The 26,706-nt window shown below is 35.2% G+C and overlaps 1 protein-coding gene across 10 annotated transcripts in view; it reads right to left on the bottom strand.

Moving 5' to 3' along the window:
- The window catches only part of DMD (dystrophin), a 1,046,004-nt gene that overhangs the window by 273,959 nt on the left and 745,339 nt on the right, over window positions 1–26,706 (bottom strand). For all 10 annotated transcript variants that reach the window (XM_077171917.1, XM_077171927.1, XM_077171925.1 and 7 more), the window contains one exon: window positions 17,843–17,960. In XM_077171917.1, the coding sequence (XP_077028032.1) occupies window positions 17,843–17,960 (118 nt within the window). The remainder of the gene's footprint in view (window positions 1–17,842; window positions 17,961–26,706) is intronic.

Genomic DNA, 26,706 nt, shown 5'->3' with positions numbered 1-26,706 from the left:
AATAATATTCAATAAATTTAAAAAATATATATAGAAAACAAAAGTGGACCAAAAGCTATTGCAAAGATGAAAAAAAGAACCTGAAAGTTAAGTAAGAACATCAAATATGACTAAAAAAAGTAAGTTTTGCAAGAAAAAAGTAATGTAACTGTCCTTACTGCACTCCCCATTATAAAAGCATACTATTGAAATGAGATTCCAATCTTTATGTTTTACATATTATTCTACATATTGTGATAACTATACATTGGAAACACCTAGATAGACACAACAAACTATTGATATAACTATTGATATATGTACTATTGATATAACTGAAGCACAGGAATTTTAAATAATTAGTAACAATGACAAAAATCTTTTTGTCCCCATAGTTGAGTGGTTCCTGAAACACCTCAGTTTATATTGTTCACTACAGCTAAGTCCTGTACCTTCTACATTTCAAAGCCCAGTGTCTTATTTCTTGGTGTGGCAAAAAATCCTTGTTCTATCCCATTTTCTTCCTTTCCTTCCTTGCCCTAAATTTGACAACAGTACAATGTTTTGTAATAATCAGTATTAACAATTCAAGAAGATTTTTATTGACTGCAAAGGGGCAATCTGGAAAAATCAAGGCAGAATTTTCTTCACAGCCTTAATGAAGAGAAATATTTTATTAATGCATGAGGCCACATGCATTACTAGTAATTAGTTTTACATGACTATAAAGCCACAAAAATATTTGACAAATCTAAACTGAGTGTCAGAAAGAAAAAGCATATACAAGAGGTTATTTCCTGAAGTGAAAACCAATCTCCATCCATTTCCCAACCACAGTGCTCCAGAAGAAGTCCTCATTGTACTTCACCTACACAACTTTTGTGCTTGCTTACTGGAAAGTGTCCCAGCATGGCTCCAGCCACTCCCAGTCCAACAATGGTGAGATTCTGACAGAATGTAATTTCAAGGTTGCTATTCAATTTCTTTTTTTCTATCTCTACTATTTCCTTGCTGATCAATAGTGATTATACACTAAAATTCACAAAAGAAATTCTGCTGAACTGAAGTTACTATATGCAACAACAAAGCAGAAAGCAACATCTAAAGTAACCAGACACAAGATAGGTATTCTTCAATCTTGTTATCATTAATTTCATATACCAAAGAAAGAATGCACTTATTGAAGGAGAGTGAATGAGACTGCATCCTTAAAATTCAGTCCTTAAAATTTTATTTATTAGCAAAAATTTTCATAGGTTCTTCATACTTTAATCTTTATTGGGAAACAAAAAAATATTTTTCTTTGGTAAATGTTCATGCCATTTTATCAATATATCTTATTGACACATATAGCTTCAGTAAGAGAATTTACTCTCTGCTGTTTATAATAGAACCAAAAAGGAAGCAACAGAAAAGGAGTCTGAGAAGAAGCTATCAGTCACAGGAGAAATGATGTTCATATTATTAGAACACACATATTGCATATTTATTCTATGCAAAGATGAAAAAAGTATTATTTCCATGCAGTTTGTTAGGTCTATTGAATCTAGTAGACCCTCCAAGAAAGTGAATAAGTTTGTGAACAGCAACAGAATTTGTGAGGTAGAAACCCTCTACTTTCCTTGTCCAAAAAATTACACAAGCTACACTAATTTTGCACTGCAGGAGACTTCTTCTCAAAAGCATTATTGTCCATATATTGACATTTTCCTATAAAAGCAGCTTTTTCAGTGTATTTTCATAGATTTGAAGACTAAAGGAACTAATACAATCTGATCTGCTGCAGAATGTAACTGGAGAACAGCAGAACAGTTATAGCCAGTATTAATCCATGTTATCAAAGCTGCTGATGCACTGATTTTCAGGTTGGATTAATTTTTGCTTGAATTGCAGCCCAACATTATACTTTCTTTCAAATGTTCTGGATAGTTAATTGTTATGCATTTCATTTTACTTCATTTGTTTTTTACTTATCTATGCATTTATCTATATTAAATTTAGTTTAGTTACACTTTTGCAGCTGTACAACACTCCAGTTTTTTCCAGTCCACAGAGTTTTAAGTGAGCAGGTTTTATGAGAGGCATGATGGAGAAAATAGAAAATATGGATCTAAACAGAAATATTCTAAGTTATTGCCCCTTTTTTACAGCTTTTTCTTTCTCCCACTAATCAATATAATCTTCCACATAATAGGGATAAACAAATTGTGAGGGAAAAAAGATACATTTTTATAGGGTTACAAGACCATTCTGAAAGAATGCATGTCTTACTAAATGTAAGACTTTCTGATTTTTTTCAATTTTTCTCAGTTTTCTGTAATCAACATGAGTGGAATCAGAGCTAAAATATGACTTAAACTTTGTCTTATCTTGTTATTTCCTTTAGTTTTATTATTGTATTGTTCTAAGAAAGTAAGTGAAACTTTTTTTTTTTAAACCAGGAAAGGCTTTATTTAAAATTCTCCATTTGTCAATTATTTCTTGCTGTGAGTGCTCTATTTTCTGTTCTCCTGCCTTCCAGAACAGGAGGTGTCTGACTTGAGTCTTATTTTTCAAAGAGGAATCACTTTGATAAAGCCTATCATACAACATCCCTTGACAAAAGGATGCTGTCTCTGTTCTTAAGAAGAATCTGAATCTGTGCAAGACTGGCCTAGGGAGAACATTTGGATGGAAGATGCAAAGTCAAGTGAGGATAAGTTTAAACCATTTCTTTTTTTAATTGCTGAAGTACTTGGGGAGTTCCAGGGACAGTTATGCCCTAAGTTGCTGCCTGCATCATTATGGATCTGGACAGGACACAGCACCCAGCAGAGAACAGCTGGAGCCAGCCTGCTCAGGTGCTGATTTATGCTTCAGCTGTCCTTCATCTTTCCTTGGAGAGAAGCATTTCTCTTGACCTTTTCCAATGGCTTATAAAAGTCATACTTCTTAAAAAATGACCTTAGAAACTTATGGCAGAAGTTTAACATACATATGGAAAATCGTTAATAATTTGTCATATAGGATATTTTATGCATCAGTGGTCAATAAACCCCCTATTTGGGGTTTATTGGCTAAATCCTCAATGAGAGGATTTAGCCAATAAACCCCAATAGGGGGGTGGCAACACAGAATATCGACCCCAATGTGAAGTCTGCCATTTTTGCCAGTAAGATGTCAGATGTAGCTTTTATGCACCATTAATATATTAAGGTATTTATAGAAACATTAGTCCTTATCATAAAGTATCATAACACATAATGACAGACTTTTTAAAAGCCTATTTTTACAGAAAATTAGGCAAAACAGAAAGGACTTATTCAAACTAAGCTGCATTTAAACAAGTTAATAAATAATACCTGGGAAAAAGGAATGACCTGCAATCTATACTATTGTGCAATATTACAGTTTTAATAAACAAATAGAAATTATTGCAAAGGAAATCAGGAAGAAGAAGCACTCAGAGCCTTTAGCTGTCTTTTGGGGGTCATGAAGAGCAATGAAAATGCACCTGACACACCAAGGCATGAAAGTCCAGAGGGGAAGAACATTACTTTCCCTGCCCTCTCAGAGCTTAAGAAGGACAGGCAATGAGAGATTTCAACAGATGTAGATGTGTTTGGGTTTTTTTTTTTAAATACACAGAGTCATAATCTTATTTTGTAGTTTGATACTTTTGGGGGGTAATTATTTCCAACTATTGCAAGTCTGATGTAATTTTGTTTTGTTTCACTAGGGCAGAGCTGATTTTCTTTTATCTAAAAAACACTTCCACATGCTCAAACTAATGAAGGTCACTCTGTTCCTTTGGAAGTGTCAGATCAAACAGACTTAACTGAAAACTGTCAAGTGGTTTCTGCTAAGCACCAAGTGAATAATTTTTCAACACTGTTAAGTATGCTTTATACCTTGCTGTAGAGAGTGGGAGTTGAGACCAGACTAAGCTGGTAGCACATCTAAAGAAATTAGTTTCTTACACCAAGCAAGAAGTAACTTCCATGACTGAGCACTGAGAAGGGCATGCAAGAGTTTATTATTTGGAAAAGAGGTCCCTCAGAAAGCATTCACCAGTTTCTCAACTTTTTACAGAAGTATTCATGTATATAACATTTATCACCTCTCAAATAATTTTTCGCTAAATGAGAAAAGGAACAGATCATGATATGCACAATGTGGGAGATCATTTGCTTTGCATTTTAAAATGTCATACAATCTGTAAAACTCTGATGTGAGAAATCAACACTTACCCTAAAGTGATGTAGGATTCTTTAGGATTTAGTATTAAATAGGTAACAAATCTAAGTGTAGTATTGTTAGAAACCTACAAAACCAAATATATGTATTTGCATATACAAAAACTATTGACAAGGTAGATGGACAGATTAGAGAATGATCTTTTGATCATAATCTCTGTTGCCACCAGATCCTTAAGAGCAGGACATTCATGGACATATGGATTGACCAAATTAAAATCCCACTACTCTGGCAGAGTCATCAGAGTTACACTTAGTAACTCTTCCACAACCCCAGAAGCAGGCTGCATATGGACATGCCCTTAGAAGTTAACTAAATTATCTTTTTCTACAGAAACTCTCACCTTTGGATGATATAAAAATATAACTTCAGTGTAACATTGTATTAACTGAAAAAAAACAGAGGGTTTCTTTGCTAGAATGATTTAATCATCTTTCAAAATGTTTGATTTATTCTCTTTCCTTTGTTGCATGTAGAAAATATGCACTGCATTATTGGATTTAGCTTTCTTAAATATTCATAATATAATTATGAAGACTTACATTAGATTTAGAAATGATATTTAGACTGATGGGAAGTACCCAAACTAAAACCAAAGGATTAACACTAATCTGATTAACTAGATGAGTGAATATGTAGGTAATCCAATTGTTTCAGTTTAAAATGTATAGAAAAGTTTTCAAATAACTGAATAGGAAAAAAAAGAATTAATTTCTGTATTTTTTTTCTCATTGCAAGGTATAATTAGAGGCAACTAAGTACTTTAGTATTTATCTTTGCCCAAATGTCTGTTTGTTTGGGTTTTATTCTAGGATATTGGTTACTCAAGATATTAAAAGGAAAATAATTTATGGTTATGTATCTAATTTGTGTTCATGGATGATTGCTTTTGTAACAATCAACCTGCCTACAAAATATTTATTTCAGAAGAAATGTCTGTGCCTGTATTTGAAATGGGATATTAAATTAGTGATATTGTATTTTACTTTCTCTGAACATAATCAAGAATGCTATTAGCATTATTAAAGTACATCAGCTTTCATATACTAGTGCTTTCCTAAACTTACTGATGCAAAAACATAATGGTAGGTTGGGTAGTTTAAGTCCTGAAATGTGTGAAATTCATTACCTACCTAATGAGGCGTATAGGCAGTGAAATTGTGAATTCTTAGTACCACATAATTTTGCGTAGCTATCATACATTCATATTTACACTGCATATTCCTAATGTCATCAGCCTACTACCTCCTACTGAGTTTGGGCTGAGACTTGCTTTCCAAATATATCTGCATTTGTTATTCTGTACACTGATTTGCTTTGGCTTTGATTTAAGAGATCCAGCTCTAAGTGTAGGAGCAAGACTTTGGGAGATGTTGAGTGAATGAAAATAACTAGCAAATTAAAATTGACATAATAATTCAGCTATCAGGCTCCAAGTTACTGAAGCAAAGTTTTGCAGACGGTTTATATTTCTATTTTTTTCCACCAAAAAACCCCAAACGAGCACAGCCTATCGTGGATCTTCTCCTGTGCCTCTTCTGACACTACCAAATCACTCCACCTCCACAGCACACAACCCTCACCAGGGTCAGCTGGGAGACAACTCCAGAGCTCCACTACTGCACCACAGTGACAGAAAATTGGGTGCTGGAAATGGCACTGAGCTTAGCTCAGAATCCAAAAAAAGCCATGCATACAGGAGGAGGAAAAAACCAGTGTGCCAAATCAAAAACACACCAGCTTTGGCTTTTATATTTCCTTTCAAAGCAAAGAAAACTTCCAAATGATCAAGAACTTATTTGAAAGGAAAGAAATCATAGCACTTCTTTGAAAATATTTCTATATTCAGCTTCAAGCATAAATTTCAGGTATTTCTGAGTTATCAGTACATCTGAACTGAGTTAACAATCTTTCATTTCACAAGAGAAACTGAAAAGAGTCTACATTTATTTTCTTCACAGATTACCAGTTTCTTAATCAGAGACTCAGAATGGTTTGAGTTGGAGAAGGCCTTTAAAAATCACCTAGTTCCAACTGCCTGTTATGAGCAGGGAACCTTCCAGGTTGCTCAAAGCCCCACCCTGGCCTTGAACACTACCAGCAATGGGCCATCTGTAATTTCTCTGGGCAACCAGTTCCACTGCCCCACTACCCCCACAGTAAAGAATTTCTTCCTAATATCCAATATGAACCTGCCCTCTTTCAGTTTAAACCCTTTCTCAATGCTCTATCACTACTGCCCTTACAAAAAATCCCTCTCCAGAACCAAAAGGTGGCAGTGAGGTGTCCCAGGAGCCTTCTCTTCTCCAGGATGACCAAGGCCAGCTCTCAAACTCTTTTCCTAGAGAGGTGCTCCAGCCCTCACGGCCTCCTCTGCACCTGCTTTAACATGTCCATGTGTCTTCTACTGGGGACCCCACAGCTGGATACACAGCTTCACCCATGAGATATTTTCAGGAACAGCTGACTATAAATTTTAGCACAGACAGGAGCTTATAGACTCAAAAGAAAGTCAACTTTTCATAATAGATTATGAATTGTCCTGGTGATTTGGGTAAATAATTCTCTTACAATAATCTTGAGAGAAGAAAAACATGAGATATCAAAAGACTGAAAATTTTAAAAATCTACCTTTTTTTTTTCCCTTTGGATTTACAATCACAGTGTTTTAGATAAATTGAACCAATTTTAAACTATTTCCAAAGATTGCTTGGGGCCCCTGCTTTTTCTTCAGATTGACATTTCCACAGTTCTTGGAATTGTCCCATTCTCTCTTCCCTCCCACACTTGCACCAATTTTTTAAGCACTCCACAAGGTGCTGTCAGTCTGATACTGGTTAATTCATACATTTTTATGCAAAGAAAGACAATCTCAGCTTCCTAACACTTGAAATTCTTAATTTCAACTTTGTGGAAGTATAAAGCAAACAAGTAATTAAATTTCACTCTTAAAATGGCCAATGCACTTCAAAGTAAATATCCAACAGAGTCAACTAAGGAAGTAACATACACAGCAGGAGAAAGATATTTCCTCTGAAAATTCCATAACATTCAAACATTTTGAGCATTCTCTGTCAATTACAATGCTCTTATTTTTTAAATTAATTGTGGATTAGAAAATGGGGGTCCCATGATAAAAATGCTGGTATTTGAACTTAAAGGAGAACAACCCTGCAAGCGTATGTGTGTGCTAGAAAAAAATAAAAAATAACATTTTTTTATTTTCCTGTTCTGAATTTAATGGACTAGTTCTCAAGGTCACATAAACTGGGTCTTAATCTATGGAGCCTGGTATGATACTACACTTATTTGTTCCTTAATAACTAAATAGATACATAAAGAGTAGTAAAAAAAACCCAAAAAAATGTATCATATCTGTCATTTTAGTGCAATATTTAGCTAATAAAGGAAAAAAAAAGTATCAATTACACCAATCTTGAGAAAAGAAAAGACATGGTAACTTGCCTTTTACTATTTAGTTTCTTTTGTCTGAGGGGTTGTGTTTGTTCTGGGGTGTTTTGTTTTCTTTTAATCAGACATCAGCACTTTGTTCATGTTCTCTATGGTACTCCAACAGAGATCAAAACATTGGTGAGTCACTCTGTGGGCTGAACTTAATCCACTTTAGACAAACACTTCAAAGTCACTATTCTGATATGGCTTAAACTCGGCAAATTTGGTACCTAACGCACTGCACAGGATTGGATTGGACATTAGAAAGCATTTCTTTACTGAGAGGGAGGATAGATAGTGAGAGAGGCTTCCTGAAGAGGTGGTGAATGTCCCTTGTCTGTGAGCATTTGGAAAATACCCTCAAAAAGTGCTTTAACATTTGATCAGCTCTGAAGTGGTCAAGCAGAAGGACTAGATGGTCACTGTAGGTACTTTCCAACTGAAAAAGTCAGTTCTGTTCTATTCTGCATTTTCAGGAAACTACATAAAATGGAGCAAAGAAAATTATCCAACAAACAGATGAAATCACTACTTTTGCCATCCTAATATTATGCTGCTGTGAAGAGAGCCAAGTGTCAAAAGTACAGGAATTCAGAGAGACTGTAATGAATATTCTGCAAAATTATTACATCCCTTGCTCTGAAATCCAGCACTCATTTCTAAACTTAAGATGGTGAAGCAGACATAAACACAGTCTGACACTTCCAGCAAAAATTTCCATAGCATAGGCGTTCGCTTGACTGTACACAAGTTCCCATCCAATTAAAATATAACAAAATAGATCTTTTTCCTAAATATTCCCTTTTAAGCTCAGAGTTTCACCAAGCCCAAATGCCACCACTTTCTCACCACATATCTGAGTACTCATTATCCACCCTCCTTTGCTGTTACTCAACCAGGGATTGTCCTCTGTCGAGCCATTCTCTCACCTGTCATGGAATAGACTTGCTGATAAGAAAGATGAAACAGAAGCAGCAAGTCTCCAGAACTGCTTTGTTTTTTCTCCTTCCCCCCCTTTTTGGTACGATAAAGGCTGAAACACTGTTATCCATCAAACACAGACTGAAAAGCCTCAGAGTCACCATTCGATCCTGAAACCAGTAATAAAATGAAATTCTTTGATTTATCTGCAGCAGTTCATAAGTAACCATAGTGATGGTTTGTATACATAACAGAATCAAATCACCAGCTGGTGCAACCACTCACCAAAGTCTTAGGACCTCTCTCACAGAGACTAAGCCAGTATTTACTCAGGTTGGATTTGCAAAGGAGCTTTGGGGCTGTGTAAAACACTGGTTTTATTTTCAGTTTATTCTTGACTCAAGCCAAACCAAAATTATGATAAATTTATATCGAGGATAGCCAAAGTAAAATCCTTAGGCCAAACATACCTCAGGATGCTTAACTAAGTTGTCTGAGAACTGCATGTTCCAATATATGTTCTTTGTGTATTTCATCCATTTTAGGAAAAGAGATGGGACACAAAGTACACCAAAACCTGCATTTTCCTGATATGGCTGATTATGTGGCATCTAAATTTAGCTTGTAATCTCTGCTGAGCAGGACCTCTGTTTCCTGTTTGCCCTTTAATTACTACAGAATATTATGGTCTTGTATAAATGGATATATACTGTTTTGACGCAGTATTTAAAATAACTGTGGACATTAAATATTGCCCATCCATCTGTCAGTGAATAAATAATTTGATCAGATTCTCAAAACTTTATTTCTTAATAATTTCTTTTTATTTCCATTTATTTTCATTTTGACTAATGTGTTGTTACACAAGCATAGCTCATCTGTTTGTATCGTCATGAATAAGATAAAAATAAAATGGATATTTTTACTGTTTACATGTGTGCTTATAGTTAAATTTAAAATTATCTGTGTAAGCTACTATTTCTAACACAGTAGTGACTAAAAACTGGGACCAAAACAGCAAACACTGAGGTTTGTTAGATTCAAACAAAACAGGTAGAAAAATCGAGTCTTCTGAAGAGGTATGGCAGAGAAAGGCTGGGGTAAGAGATATTAGCCCACATTAATTTGACAAAAATCTGAACAAATGAAAGTAAAAGACTTTTCTGGAATTATAAAGAAAGTCTGTAGGAGATCTGGAAATTAAATTGAGGTAATTCTAACTTCTAGTGATTCAAGAAGTTTGCTCTTACTATATTTTCATTGATATCTTAAGGCAAAACCAACCAAACAAAAAAATCCATATACTATCATACAACTGATCTGAGGCTTAGGAGTAAGTGCTTAGTGTTTGGTAGGGAACTTTCTCTGTGAAGAAATATTAAGAATGACAGGTGTTGCTTGGATATAATAATATATTGCAGAAAAAGAATTGACAATTCCTACTTTGTTGTGGTAGTCCTTACCAATAAGGTCTTGACTTTTCACCGTGTGTATTATGGATTCTCAGGTTATCCTGGAATATTTTTTTATCCTTAACTTGCCTGTTCTTTTACTGATTAAAATTACAGACACAACTAAATTATTCCCTAGTCCACATGTTCATATTTGCACTTGGGTGGCAGGTCCTGTTCCAGCTACATGAAAGCAGGAATATTTGTCCCCTGACTTTGCTTTCGAGGATGAAGCGCTTCCATCACTTTCCCCCTGTGACTTCACTCACAAAAGTCATCATGTATGGGGAGCTACCAGAGCACACCATCTTCACTGCTGATGGCAATTATTTACATTACTCCTTTTATAATTGCAAATTGACTGAGTCTTTTCAGTTTCAATGAGAGAAAACATTCCTTTCTGATTATCTGGCCACTACACAAGTCAATGGAACATTCTTCTACTTCTTCTGACAAGATGTAGTAAAACCACTTTAGCATTTATTATTTTCAGTTTTTAAAGTATTTTATATAAATGTTAATTAACATTCACAAAAATGAGAATGAATTCAATTTTGAAATGTAATCAAAACCAGATTTTTTTCTGTAATGCTGTAAATAGGAAGCCTCCTATTAGGTACTATTAAATATGTTGAAATCTCTAAAATAACTCAGTGATTGCTTTCCCAAAGAACCACTTACTCTTGGCAGTTTTGGTCAATTAAATGTTTAAAAAAAATAACTTCTTTAATTAAGATGTGAAAGTCTTTGTATCCTGAGAAGCAATCTAAATTTATTTCAGATTTGCATATTATTGAATCCTTCAACATTTTTCAGAAGTTGAAAATTGTTAGCACATGGTGCTAACAATTTCAGAGACCTACATGAGCAGGATCTGCCATCTCATCCCATGTGGCAGTTTCTTATCTTCCCTTTACATTTTGCTTATAACACTTTTGCAAGTAAATTTGTTTCTTTCTAAAGCTACTGAGGTGCTACTCTTGCTAAACTAAAAAAAGAGAAAGCTCCATTAAATGGATACATGAATGGAGATTTTTCACAAAGGCTCTAGGAACAAAGGTATGTACTTATATAAAACCAGTCTGTTAAAATATGACTCCTCTGGAGCATACAAGAAGGAAAAGATGACCCTGACAAAAGTGAACAGCACTTACCATAGTAGGGGAACACACTGCAGTACCTGGGAAAGGATTTGTCATTTCATGTCTGCTCGTGGTTCTGGGCCACAGTTTCAACTAATTGGTGACTGGGTAGGTTGAAGGTTGAGGGTGGAGGGCTGAAGATTTATATGTTTAAAATCAATTCTATAAACTCAGTCTCCAAACATTTGAAGAACAGCAGAGTGAATTGCAGAATATTAAATACACTTAAATTGTCTTGACATGGGTTAAAAAGAAGATACAAAGCAGACTCAAATGGCAGCTCCCCTCCAGTGCTGTACCAAATCATTCCTGAGGCTAAAGAGGAAAGTATGTTCTTCTGTCAGATGAGGGTATACCCCAATTCCTTCAACCAGTTCACTTCATGTACCCATGGCTACATCATAAACAAAGTGCAGCCTGTTAACATGAAACATCTCCCTACCAAATCATACTGTCCTTATTCTAAGTGGCTTGTTTATGGCTTTTGTTTGTTTCTTTTCACTCTTTTGGGCCAAGCTGAAATTATTTAAAAGCTTTTAAGGAAAGTATTTAATATTACTTTTGCTGAAAGGTATCCTCCTGTAGCACAGCCTTATACTCCTCACTGGACTTTGTCTTTACTGTTCACGAGTTCACAGTTAGGTGAGAACTCACTTTGTGATCATAATTTTCTCAAGAGAGAGTTGATCAACCATTCTGCTTTTGTAGGAGAAGAAAAACTGATACTAAGACATAATTTGGACATAATTAAGTGCCTCTATATATCACAGCAATCCAGTGTGCCTGTCTTCCAACACAGACTGATTTCTAGCAGCATAAAACTTATCTATTCTGTTCTTATCTGAGTTCTTACCTATTTAGAAATATCTGGCCTAGAACTAGCCAGTTCCACATCAATTACCAACAATATGAAGTTTTGTAGTCTGTACAGCATTGAGATGTTAGAGCAAGCCACCAGCAATGATATCACCTAATACACTTATGACCTCTGGGGCTGCCAAAAACTCTGTGCCATTCCTGCTGAATTTACTTCAGGTTTTTACTGAATTTTACTGAATTTACTCTGTGCCATTTACTTCAGGTTAATAAACCAGAAGTAAAGAATAGTCACCCTTAGTGACTATTCTTCACTTCTGGTTGTATTCCAAAAGCTTTTTGGGAGGACTACAACACCTGAAGCAGGCAGCTGAGATCTTGCCCTTTGTCCTCTGAAGCACATTCTAGTATATATAGCCTGAGAAGTTATATATAACCAGAGTTCCCCAAACATTCAGATGTTTCTGGGGCATATTATCACCCATTCTTAAAGGGCAACTCTCCAATGTTCCAAAATAACTTCCTACTCCTTCTTAAGATGTCCCATGACTTTCTTACAGGTCCTACAGCAGCAAACATGAACCAAAGAACAGGTTTCAAACTCTATATGCTACTCAGAATAATTCCACCCCTTTCAGAGCTCTGGTTTTATCTTGTTATTGACATTTTGTTAAAAAAAACCAACTGTTTCTCCCTTGTTTTGTTTCTATGGCATAAAGTTCTCGTGGGAAAAACAAGTTGTCAGCTCTAAACTGGTACATCAGGATGATTAATAAACTGCATGTATATGAGATAGGAAATTCAAATTCTTGAAATGTTCTTCAAATATTCTTCAAATATGTGGAATTCAGAGAACATACAACTGGGGTTTATTCAGTAATTCAGCTTAAAAATATCAACAAGATAACTGGAAAACTGTATACAAATACAGTTTTCTCTTACACTTTTCTATTTTGGTCTTGGCAGCTAGGGGGTTTACTGCTGGATGGCAAATCCCAGCTTGTATGAATTTGTTTTTTCAAGGGGTAAACTCATTATTTGTATTCAATAGGTCTAAGAGAAAATCACATGGATGGAAGTACAGTGGAAATGGCTATTTTATTAAGATGTAGAGAACAACAGTGCAGTTGTAATTCACTGGGGAATTTCTATATATTTTGTTGTGGAAGTGATGACAAGTTGATGATTTTGTCGTAAAACTGTCAAATACAGCAAACTACTAAATAAAGGCATTTTTATGTTGTGACACAGAGAAATTCAGACTCTTTCCAGTTTAGCTCAAATGCAGCTCTCCTAACAACCAATTATAGCATATAGGTTTTCTTCAAAAATATCAAAACCAACCAACAACAAAAAAACAACCACAAACAAACAAACCACAAAAACAAAATACCTCTTCTAAAGGCATTGTCTATAAATTATTAATACACTTCTGATCTTGTTTTCTAAAACTGTAAAAAAAAATTAAAAGGAACCATTTTGTCCCAAAGTATAATTCTTTATCAAAATAGTCTTCATTGTAATTTTTGTATTTATTGCTATTATTTACAAATTTAATGTAATAAGAATTAATTAACCTCTCAAGTGATATTTTGAGAGTACAATAAATTTCACAAAATTGCTAAAGAAATATGTTTTACTTTGGTTTATAATCTTGAAAGGGAGATTGCTTTGCTACTAAGGGAATATTTCTTCATACTGCTTTATAAATATGAATTTCCATACCTCCTCAATCACATACACAGCCAGAAAAAATTGCAAAATTGGGATGTAAATTACTAGCAAATTAAAACCACAGAAGGTTTATGCACTGTTACCTCTTGCACATGTGTGAACACAGCAGCAGGAAGGCCTGCTATTTAAAATTTCTTATATTTCCAGAATCTAGCAAGATTTAACAGAGTCTTTTTAATTGCTTTGGTATTTCTGATTGTAAGAGTGTAAATTTGTTATCTCTCAGTGTTTCTATATTGACTTCTTACCAACTTTATGTATTCATACATAAGGACGGATGGAAAATAAGGAATTTTCAAAGTTTAATTACTTTTTAAAATTCAAAATTACTTATAAACCCATTCATTTTAAAGAAGCAACATTTTCAGCAGCAGTAAAGCAAAGAGTTTTGGAGCTGTGATGCATTATAGAGAGAAAAAATGTGATTGTACAGCATATGGTTCTGTTAGAACAGAATGCTTCTGCACTAAAAGAGCAGAGAGGTATGCTGCTTTTTCCCACAACTCTTCCTCAAGACTGAATGTAATTATTATTCTTACATATTCTTGAGTGTGTAAGTTGTAAACAAACTATGATTTAAATAGAATACACAGAGATTTAAATAAAACATTATGTAAACATAACACAAGCTTTACTTTATAGAGCAAGGTCTTTGCATGAAGAATAGATCCAGCAGTTTCATGCAGATAATGAAGGGTGGAGAAAAAAAGTTCAAAGGAAATAATTCAGTTGTATGAGCTTATTTTTCACTACCATTTTTACTTCATAAGAAAGACTGAATCTATGCAATACTATGACAACTCTGTTGAAAATAATCTCATGATTAGAGACATTTGCAATTTAACAATCATCTTTTGACTTTTTAAAATTTTGTATAACATCTTTATCTTTACCTTGTTTTTTTTATAAATACTTTAAAAAGGAAATAAGGTTTCTCAATATATTTCCAAGTTGAACTTTAATAAACATAACATACGTATTTCTTCAAGAAGTGTTAGCAATGTTAGCACAGAAGCCAGAGCCTTCAGGGTTTATTTTCAGTTGATGACACACCAACCCATCCTGTGATGAAGAATGCAGCTAACTCTAGTCTTGTAGAGTACCTGAGTCTAATTTAGTATTTACAATATATCTCTTCAGTGATATTGGCCAGGTGATTGAACAACCTCTTCATACAAATGAGCTCGTCTCATCTTTTTGTTTCCCAAAGTGTGAGATGCTGTGCTTCAGCCCAGGGCGTGCACTGGATAAAGTCAAGTCTATCAACTCCCACATGAAGACCATGTGGCATTGCAGACCATCACTCCCTTTCCTTCCTGATGGGATCTGGTACTTTTGGCCCCTGGGAGTGAGACATCACAGAATGGTGAGGGTGGTACACAGCTGCTGCAGGGGAGCACCAATGTGTCAATACACAGGTCATGAAACAGAATAGATTAAATGTGTACTCATAGCTGCTGAAACATAACCATGGTAACCTATTTGTATTTATGAGGAGGAAGAAAAACTCAGGAAATAGGAGGAAGTCTGTGGATGAAGTAGAAAGGGAGGAGCCTGGTGCAAGGCACAGATATAAGGGAGTGGACAGTCCCTATGGCTTTGAGGAGCACACCAACCTTAGCAAGTGGAGTAGATTCTCCAATACAGGGTTCAGTTCTGGCTGTGAACAAGATTCCCAGGAATGCACCTGGGGACAAGATCCTGCATGCAGCAGGCTGAACTCAGTTTGTGCTGGAGGACAAGGCAAAACACCTGCAGCAGCTGAGAGCACTGTAGAGGGCAGGAATGCAGTAGGTGAGAGCACACAGCTGGAAATGGGAATAAGGAGCTGGGTTGGGAATAAGGAGCTCCCTATTTCAGGACAGGATAGCACTGTGAAGGGGTAACTACAGAGGTAGCTGCAGTCAGAACAGGTGGATCCTGTCTATACAGGTATTCAGCAGGCCTAATTCAAACCAAACAGAGCAATCTCCATCTTCTTCATATGGCACACAAGGAGAAAAAAAATCAAGCAATTAAAAATATAAAAATCACTGTTGTTCTTTAGAAGAAGTACTTTAGATGAGAGTATGTCATTTGTGGCAAATATTCTGAAATACCTTGCATGCCACATTGTAAAATCCTAGCATCTTTGTGTCCCCAGAAGTATCATGATCTCCTTAATATCCAAAAGCAATAAATACCCCCTAAGCAGTGTTTAGTATTACTAGAATTGCTCAGATATAAACTAAATAAACATGAAAAATCTTCATGTATCTAGTCTGCTGCCTCAGAAAACTGGAACAAAAATGGCTCTGATCATATTCCAAGGTGTGCTTGATAGGATATAAAGGGAAAAGACCTGCATCTACTCCATCTTAAGTTGTACTTTTGTAGACAAGGATATTGACAACTTCAGCACAGGAAATTAATTCCTAAATCACAGTAAAACTAATTTTTGGTACCTAAAGTTCAAAAATAATGGATATTTTTTGGAATTCTTATAGATAAGAACTAAGAAATCATCATGTAAAATGTATTTACTGCACTACTAGCCACTGACACAATCTGTAATATGGTTGAGCTATGATATACTCCTTCATGATTTACAGTCTGATAGCTGCTCTCCTTTGCTGTACGAAAAAGAAGCATTTAATCTCTCTTAACTGGCAACTTCACTTAAAGTGAAGTGCAGTTTTCCAACAGAACAAAATTCAGTCGTGCATACAATTCACATGAGGATATATAGGAATTAATCTTGGATTTTTTTGAAGACTGCAATTCCTAACTTCAGAAGACTTGTTTCACAATTAAAAATTCAAACATGCTACAAAATACTGATGGGAGTACTGCATGTGTTGGTTTTGAATAAGCACTGTAAAGCTAAAGTATATGTACACAATTCATGTGAGAATTCAAAAGAGTAGGTGATTCTAAAATTAATTTACATGTCCACCAGGAGCAGGTTCTTATGTAGTATACAAGCACTAGCCCTTTTTTCTCAAAATTTTAATCATAAAGCTTCTCCTTTTCTATGTAGCATATTTCAATAGCAGTTTAAGAATGTTTTTGCACATAGGATATACTTGAAATAGCATTTATATGTGTGACTACCAACAATATGGTACAAACATGCATTTTGATTTGAACATAGTATGGAATGTATGTACCTGATGGAATAAAAAAAAAGAGATAATAATGATATAGATATATGAAGTTTGTAATCATAGGGATAGAAGAATTTAGCCTACATTTACACCTTCAAAGTCATCAGTTGCAGGGAGCTAGCCTTGGTCTCGAGGCCAGGATGTACAGAACAGTTTGCATCTACCTAAAATAAATTGTCTCTGTCCACATGCAAAGCACTTGGCCTTGGTCTTCTCTAAGCTCCATAGCAGACCATGAGGACCATAAAAAATCCATTTTTTCTTAGTTTCTAGCCCTGAGAATTTGAGATAACAACTGAAGATATACAGCAGTCCATCACATGGGCTGCTTCTATAAAATGACCTTGAGAGTGTGTTTCATCCTGTAGTGAGGGGTACAGGACATGCAAGCTTTCAAGGGTCACAACACTGTGTCTTCTATAGGCTTCTACTAAAACTTAATCTACTGATTTTTCCACCTTAGGCACAGCTAGTTGGTTAAATTTGGAAAAGGAAAACAGAACTGAAGGAATAATACAGAGTAATGCAGAGCATCATCAGACTTGTGCGTCAGCTGAGGGGAGATGAAAGAAGAGCCTGCAGCTGTACTACGGGGGATGGAACTGAAAGCTTCTCACAAGCCTGTGGCTATACTCTGTGAATTCTTTCTTTTTTCTCCTTGTGTAAGAATAAATGTAGTTCTTTATTTTCGGTGCTCACATTCTACGTTTTTTACGATTTGTCCTTCCACTGTGAAGACAAGCAATATGAAGTTGCAGTGAAAAATCTGAAATATGGGATCACTGACTTTCACTGACATTTCTTCTATACACAGATTGGTAAAGTCATATGAGAACTGTCACCTGTTGGAACTCTCCTTCTCCTGGCAAAGGCATAAAGTATCTGCAGAATGCCATGCTTATCAGATAGAACAGAATTTCCCGTGTTTGCTGAAATGCCATATGGCAGCAGAATCACTACTTACTGCGGTCAGTAATTATTGTCCGGGCCTCTTGGTTGCTTGTCTTGTTTTTAAGATTTTGTGCTGCAGTTATTAGTTCATCCAGCTGGGGACGTCTTTGCTCCAGATCCTGTAGTATTGCCTAGTTGAACACAAATTCAAAAATAAAATAAAGAAAAAAGCACAAAGAGCTTTTGAGAAGACCACATATGGGGACATTTTTGGTGCAAACTTGATTTAAAGCAAGAAGATTGTTTGCTGTTTCAAATGATACAAAGAATTTGGTCTAGACCTTCTAAATATTGTTGTTATTAATTTAAAAATACCAAGTATAATTTGCAATAATAATTTTTAAAGAACCTGTAAAACTAAATACAAAGTAGCAATCACTCTACATTTTTAATATGTCAAATTATGCAGAATAAGTTATTCTCCTCTATAAAACTATATAGAAGGGCACTATTTTTCTATATCATCTTATAATTTACTGTTTATTTTTAAAAAGAAGATATAAGGGTTTACATTCTTGCCAGATTAGGCAGGCTTTTCCTATTAGCTCATGAATTCTAATAAATTATCTTTATTTTCTAGTATTTCATGACTGTTTAATTGTTATTTATTGGTTAAAAGCCATTGTAAGACTGTTAAAGTCACTTTTTTCTGTCCTCAGTCTTTACCTACCTGAAAAATAATTAACACTCACAATAATTTATATGCTACTCAAACCAATATATAAAGCCCAGAGAATCTGACTAGATAATAAGAAGTGGATTTAAAGTTTCTCATGGGGAAAAATATGAGCTTTATGGTATTTAGAAGGCAATAAAAACTAAAATACAATAGCTTTAGATAAAATGAAAATGAAAGCTCAAGGAAAATAAGGCATATAAGACTTATGCACATATTTAACTTATTTCAAAGGATTAGGGAAGAGCTAACAAGGAATCAGTACAATCATTTCTTGATCAGAAGCATCCAAGTATGTCTTTAGAAGACTGACCAAATTCAGACACTTCAGCTACCTATTGTGGAGTTTCCAGAAAATATACTCATTAGATTTCCCTGTCTTAGGAGTTAAAAGTAGCAATACTTATTACATAACTACAAACTATAAATTTTATTCTACATACAACTTTTAGTCATCAGAACAGTGCAGTGTGCCATCAGATAGTCAGTAGGTACACTTTAACAGATATCAAGTTGGCAACAAAGGCCAGAGAAGGATTTCTATTTTTGAGGCCAGTTACAGAGTCACTGGTTAGATAATCTGTTAGCATTCTCACCTGCCTGTTGATAAAGTGTCTGGAGTATTTTACTGTCTTAAAAGTCTCCTCTCCTTAAAATGTTTTTGTTCTAAATAATCATAGTTGACTTTAAAAAGCTGTTATGCACTGACTGTTCTGGAGAGAAAAGACCTGTGAGTCTGATCTTAAATTTGACCCTCCAATTTCAGACTACCATTCATAATTTCCACCAAGTTGAAGGTTACAAATAAAGACCTAATACCATTTTCTGTTTAATGATATTAACAAAAGGGCAGAAGAATATAGCTTTCAGTAACTACAGCATGTACTATAAAAAGCAAACGAAAAGCTCCACAGAGTTTCATTTTGTTCAGTTACAAACTCTTTAGGAAAAAAAGGGTAGTTTTCAAGACACACATCTAGCTACAGCCTGTGAAATTCTTGCTTTTAACTTCTGTATCAGGTCTGTGAATATCTATTATAACTGGCTTTCTAAAGTCATACCCAAAAGCTTGGATGGCATTTTTTCACTTGTATACTGATTGAATTGCAGAGACATCCAGTTAAAACAGCAGCTTGCATAATTAAGCAAAGAAGAAATTTCTAATTAGAAGTCTCTCCTCAGTAAGAGAAATAAAATCTACTGATGCCATTACTATCTCTAGATATCTATGTGCCTTCCAAACTCCATTTTATAAGAAGACAAGTTAATGAGGGACATGAATTTCACAATAGGAAAAGCAGTCCCAGTGCAGTCGAACAGCATCTGTATTGCACATATTGCCAAAATGGACAGTGCAGAAGAACACTAAAACACACACAACAGGCTTAGATAATTCTGTGGCTTCCCTTTCTCTCCCCTTCCCTACCTAGAAAGGTTTACAAGAGGAAAAGAAAATTAAATCATTCTAAGGTCTTATGCCAAGAGTGACTCTCTTCCCTAAAGTTTCTTAAATATAATTTTATACCGGACTACACAAACAGAGTGATTTATCTGATCCAGCCTGAGTCTCCAACTAGACATTAAATGCTGTGGTTTTACCACTACTAAAGAAAGCTGCTGTTATATGTTTCATATAGTAAGAAATGAAGCACTAGGTAAGAACAGCTCAGAAAGGATTTGCTCAGTACCAAAACGAGGAAATGGAGCTGATCTGCGCCCAAGGGCTCACAGAAGGATTTACCCCCAAGACACATCTGCAATTCCTGAACTGGACATTCAGGAAAACTAGAAATGCCTCTTTAAAGTGAGTCTTCTAGTTCTGCTGTTCCCTTGGGGATATAAAAATCTCCTCCTTGTATGGATTATGTGGACAGCCTTCCCTCTACGATTTCATGTGAATAAAATTATTTTCTTTTGGATGCACAGAAGTGCATTTTTAAAAGTTCAAGAAAGACACTCTTAAACTCTTAAAACTATATACAGATCTGAATATTCTTAGACCTTTTATAAGACAATAATACATAATTATAAAACAGAGTTTTTTTTCTTACTCTTACAAAAATCAGGATTTCTCAAATAAATTTATTTTTCCTTGGTTTAATTCAAAGTGTCTGAGAACTTTACCCAAGCAATGTCATATTTTATTCAGTAGAATTTTACCAATTACAATTACAAAATTGTTACAATGTTTATTGGTCTAGTTTTACCAGTTTGTACAATCTAAAAGATTTTGCAAATACACGTTTCACATGATACCTATAGTGCATATACAAAACCGCAATGGAAACCTGGATAAAAGTAGCTACTAAAACACATAATTTCCAATTCTTCCTGTGATCCTGTAGCATGAAAATAAATAACAACACTTGAGCTCCACTTCAAGTGTTATCATATTCTGTGACTGGATAAACTGTTCATGCAAGCTGTTTTTGTGGGTTAATAAAAATACAGCTATTTATGCTAGAAAGAGCAGTGCTTTGAAGAATACAAACTAAAAGATCACTAAGTATGATTTTTGGGAAAAATTAAAATTGAATAGCTTTAAAGTATTAGCTAGATGATCTAAAACAAATGGACAAAATCCCCAAAAACCAAAATCAGAAGAAATTAATAGCTGGAGAGCATTTTAAAAACTTTTACAAATTCAGCCAAGTATTTAACGTTGTAAAACGATCCTCAACAGAAAACTAAGTGGAAACTATTAGAAGTTACTGCTACAACAGCCATAGGAATAAAAACTCATTAATAGTGGCACCCTGGTGGAGACACAGCAGATGCAACAGACCAGATGCCTCTGATTTGGAATGTCAGCACACGGAAACAAATGTGCTATATAAAAATGGGTAATACAGAAATGAAAGTTATAATTAAACTACTTTCAAAATAAATGAAACAGAAATCTATCCAATCCCCATTAGGTCACCAAAAGTACAAGCACAATGACTTAGGGAGTCAGTTAAACTAAAAGTTGTGGGGTTTTTAATAAACAAATTCTTTGCATACTCTACCAACACTTTTCTAGTGCTCTGTAAAGGTACAAAAATGCATTCTCCAGAACATTATGGAACATATTTCAATAAAGAAATGTTGCTTAATTATAAATGCAACTTCATATGAGTAGGTCACCAGTGAAGGACCACTGACATGCATAGTTGTACAAACACATTTTTAAACCCCAAAAGAGCTTTTCTTTTTCTTCCACATATCTATAAAGACCAATGTAATGATGCTTGGTGATAGCACAGTAATGCATGATAATGAGTAAGGAGATACAGTCATGCAACCTACCTAGAGTTTGTTAGAAAGTGATGCTATTCACTTTTAACAATCTTTCCACATTTGCGGACGGCAGCTGCTCAAAAGAAAAATCCAATTTTCAGGTTCCTAACTTTTATGATTTTCTTACACAAAATGGGTGTTGAGGTATGGAACAAATTGTTCAAGTCAGCAACTGAAATAACTTGCATAAAAATTGCTAAAAAATAAACTGACAAACTGAAACAGGTGAAGAGTGACAAATTCTTGATGGGACTTCAAGGTTTGAGACTGAGAATTAAAATATTTTCTGGCTTTATAATATACAGCCTGCATATTTGACACTCTGGGCATGCTAGTTTCTATATATAACAGGATCTTTAAATCTATCCAGTCTATTTTTTTTTCTTTTTTTCTTGACTTTATGGCAAGTGTTATCACAGTGAAGTAGCTGAATTACAGGATGGTACCAAGACTTAGTAATTGACTAATTGTCTACTAGTGCTCATTAGGGGTGTTCACTCTTTAGTATCTGAAGAAATCTTTCCCACACAAAGCAAGGATTTTCCATCTCCCTTTGCTGAACTCAAACATATCAACAAGAGTTAAGGTTGCTGCTTACATGTTTCCAGTCAAATATAGCTTGTTATCTATTTTATACTAAGTATAGGAACGTTAATAGTGAGTGAGCAAAAAAATTATATTTGGGCAAATCAGCAATTTGGATTTTTTGCTCTTCCATGTTAAGAGCAATCTGGAAGCACTTTTTATCAGTAAAAGCCCATGGCTGAAGACTTAGACTCCACAGCTGTTTGGGATGATTTGTTTTGGCCCACTCCCAACCTTGTTTAATGAAACAAACCAGTGAACCACAACAGCACAAGTGGATGATTAATGTAATGTGAGAATGTAAGGGAAAAGGAAGATATATTTCTTATCCTGTGAAGCTATTTGCTCCTCTGAACTAACTCACCATGATATCCTCAGAAAAAGCATAATTCCATTAATTAGTTGTTAAGGAAATTATTTGCTCATCTTTTGGAAAAACTTTAGACTCTAAACCTTAAATTTAAACAAAAAATGCACTGATAACTTCGAAAATGTATAGTCAAGACAACTTTTACTTAAAACAACTAAGTTTCTTGTGGCTGATTTGTTCTCTAAATAAAACGTGTTATATACACACACCTAGAAAGAGAGAAAGCTTTGGAAAAAACTTGCTAACAATTTCAGAAAATGAAGATATGTAACACCTACAATTCATTTGCATAATAAAATTGGCTTTGTTAAGATATTCCTCCCAAACACAATTTGAATTTGTTTTCTTGTCACTAAGCAGGAAGAGAATACGAGTGAAAATGGTCATTTACATACTCTCTATATTTAAACATAAAATTATGAAACAATGAAAGCAATATAATGCAGAGGAGTTTTCTCTTTTGAAACAACTTTTCTTTTGACTAGTAACTGTTTTCTGTTTTCCCTTTAAAGCATGCACAGTTTTAGGAAAATACAAGGATCCAGAGCAACTATTTAGCAATGCTGATGGCTGATTGGTGCCTGCCCGTGAAATCAGAACTTTCACAGACGACACACTATGAATTTGATATTTCCTGAGTGCTTTATGCAGTCCAAGTTTTCCTAAGCAAGTACTTTTATGTCCACTTAGGGCCACCTCAAGAACTGCCTGAGCAGCTCTCATTGCTGTCTGAGGGAATGTATCAGCTCCATCAGTGATGCTGGGGGGAAGCCATCAGCTGCTGCATGAGATGCATGAAAAAGCATCACAAAACGTTTTGTGAGGTTTTTTTGCGACATTCACTCATTCAGTTATGTTGGTGGCATTGTGAATGTTCCTTTACAACTTAGGAAGCCCCGATCGTTCCAGGAGGTTATGAAAGCAAGGTGTGCAACATGCTGTTGATGCACACTAATCAAACCAAACAGAACAGGAATAATTAATTTGAGTCTCCTCGTGTTGACCATAAAGGATGGCGATGGTAAGCTAAGATGATGGAAAAAGGTAAGGTGATGATGGTGGTGGGAGCTGGAATAACTCTCTCCCTCTCACCCTGCTCCCCATCTATTTGTCTGTAGGAAAGGGCTTTGGAAGCACATCAAGAGGATCAAATCATCAGCAGCTTGCTCATTATAACTGAGATAACTGAGATGCCTTGATGGACTGCACTGGAGTCCATCCAGCATACAGGATGGAGAAGATGGAGAGGAGACCAGAAAAAGATTACAGTGTAACATGGCTTGTGAATGAATCATTCTGCAATAAAAGGAATTTGCTCTATTGTAGCTATTGCCAGGGAAAAAAAAAGAATAAAGCTAGAGATGTATCTGTAACAAGTAGAACAACATTTAAAGATTTGAGTGTTTGGCTATAATGAGATCCATTCCACTAGAATGCAGTGATAATTCACATGTAAGAACTGAAGACTGAAACAGGATTAAAGCCCTAACAGTAAAACTGATGTATGTGAACTGTGTGTGGAATTACAGCCTCTTGACCCCAAACTATGTGGCCATCAAATATTACTTTTTCTTGCAGTAAAGTATTAGCATTTAAACAACCAGGCAAAACTATTCCAGGGGATCTGATGTCCTTTCATCCCACTAAATAACTTAATGGATGAGAACTGGTGTTAGGAGCTGCAGAGCTTCCCCAGTTTCTGTTTCAGTCAGCAGAACTGAAATCTCTCAGTGCACAGCTGCCATTTGTGGAATGTGAATTTGCAAAATTTACTACTCTTTCTTTTTTATAACTAACGGTTTTTCAAATTAAGGGCTTTTCCAATGCACTTAAAAATGTGAATTACCAAGGACACTGAGGGCAGATGCTCTGTTTTTCAAGGCTTAAGCTTTAGTCTTTTCTGTACAGGCTTTTTTTTGGATTATATACTTATCAGTTTGTCACATTTTTAGGCAAAAGTAAAATAGTATTGAGTAGACACAATTTTATGCTATGAAGATAAGAAACAAGATATTTCAATAAGATACAACAACAATAAGATATTTTTTTGCTGTTTTTTTAATTTAAGAAAATAACTAACATTTTATGGACAAGGAAAGCTAATATCCTGACTAAAGGTGCTCTACAAATTCTCCAATTTTATGATTCAAAAAAACTCCCACAGAATGACTTCATCACTTCATCAGTTTCTACTAGATCTTCTGGAAATTTTTGGTTACTTTTATTGGAAGGCTTCTCCAGTAAAAGCAAGTGAATAATAATTAAGGAGAGTAAATATATTGGCACAGCATACGTTGACAGGTGAGTTTTTCTTTAGGACCTTAGGAAACTAGATATTTTTCTCAAGAAAAGTATGAAATGAAGAAGAAGGATTTATTCTGGTTTGTTTGGCTTTGCTTTTGAAAAAGAAGACAAAACTGTTACACAATTTTTTCTTACAGTGAACTTAATATTATTTAGCTCTGTGTGTGTAGGTAGGGGGCAGGGGAAAGGAAAGGTGTTTCTAATTTACTCTGATAAGAAATGTTGGAATAATTCTGAAATAGCTTTAGCCTAACTCTAGTAAGGTGGATCTTTATTCACATCTTATTCATATCTCATTGTCATACCAAAAGATGAAGTTACAAGCCTAATTTTGTTACTTAAACTTTTCTGGTATATTTTGACAGGTTTTGCTCTAAGAACTACACTTTATTTTTGTCTCTATGTTTATTGGGGTTTTTTTTGGTTGTGCTTGTTTCTTTGATTTACTTCTAGTTTTTATTTCTCCACATTTTTGTTGTTATGTACTTAATTGCAGTCAACAATAATACAGAAGGTAAAAGTGGAAACCTGAAAAAATGTGATGTTCATATTTTGTTGACAGCAAAGGAAGGAAGGAAATGTGTATATGGCTCCCTCAGCCTTTCCTCATCAGAGGGATGCTCCAGACCCTTCATCTTTCTTGCCCTCCCCCTTTACCCACTCCAGAATCTCCAGGTCTCTCTTGTCCTGAGGAGCCCAGAACTGGATCCATCCCTGCAGACCCACTCATCTCACTGGGGCTGAGTGCAGGGGCAGGATCAGCTCCCTGACCTGCTGGCTCTGCTGTTCCTAAGGCACCCCAGGCTACCCTTGGCCTTCCTGGCCACAGGGGCACACACTGAGAGCAGCTGTGTCACTGATGCCTTCTCCTCTAGAAAATATATAAGGGAACAAGAATAGGCAGCACCTCTCCTTCCTGCATTTCCAGTGAATATCTTTGGGAATGCTGGTGGAGAACACCTGTCAGATTAAAGCACATATTCACAAGAGGAAGGTGAAGGAGGTTTACTGCCAAGATGGGTACTGGATTTTATATTTCTGCAGAGTAGGTTGGAAGGGCTTCCATTCACAGGCAAAAGCCAAAGCAGAGGAGCACAGCAAACAGCACTATTGTAGAATTGAGCAGCAGCACAGCTGGGCACGAGTGTCAAGGCTGTGCAGCACCTATTTTATGCAATTATGCCTCATTTTAGACTTTTCTGTCATTTTATAGTTCTGCCCTTGGTTAATATATCCTGCTGCAGAGGGTTAATTTGCTCATGCTAAAAGCTACTGAAGATAGTTTCTTGATAATACGATAATTATTAGCTATGGAAACAATAGCATTGAAAAGGTATATTGGCTGGAAATTGAAGACAATACAGTTTAAACAGAAAAAATGCAAATTCTCAGTAGCCAATATGTTTAAATACAGAGCAAATCACTAAAGAATATAATAGACTATTAACAGAACTTTTAATTTATTTTTTTTAATAGACACAGTTTGGAAGAGTAAGAAGATGAATCTCTATGTAAAATCCCATGGACTGGTTTCACATATAGTATATGAACATACTTGTCCTTTCTGACCTTGAAATCAATGATTCAAAATTGAACTCCCCTTTAATATCAGTTTCTCTGAGATGAATTTTCAACACTGGTTTCCTCAAATCAGTATCAGTCC

This window comes from Agelaius phoeniceus, chromosome 2 (assembly GCF_051311805.1).
Source record: "Agelaius phoeniceus isolate bAgePho1 chromosome 2, bAgePho1.hap1, whole genome shotgun sequence".
NCBI lineage: Eukaryota > Metazoa > Chordata > Aves > Passeriformes > Icteridae > Agelaius > Agelaius phoeniceus.
Note: the sequence above shows the minus strand (reverse complement) of the source record. Positions and strands in the feature narration are given on the sequence as shown.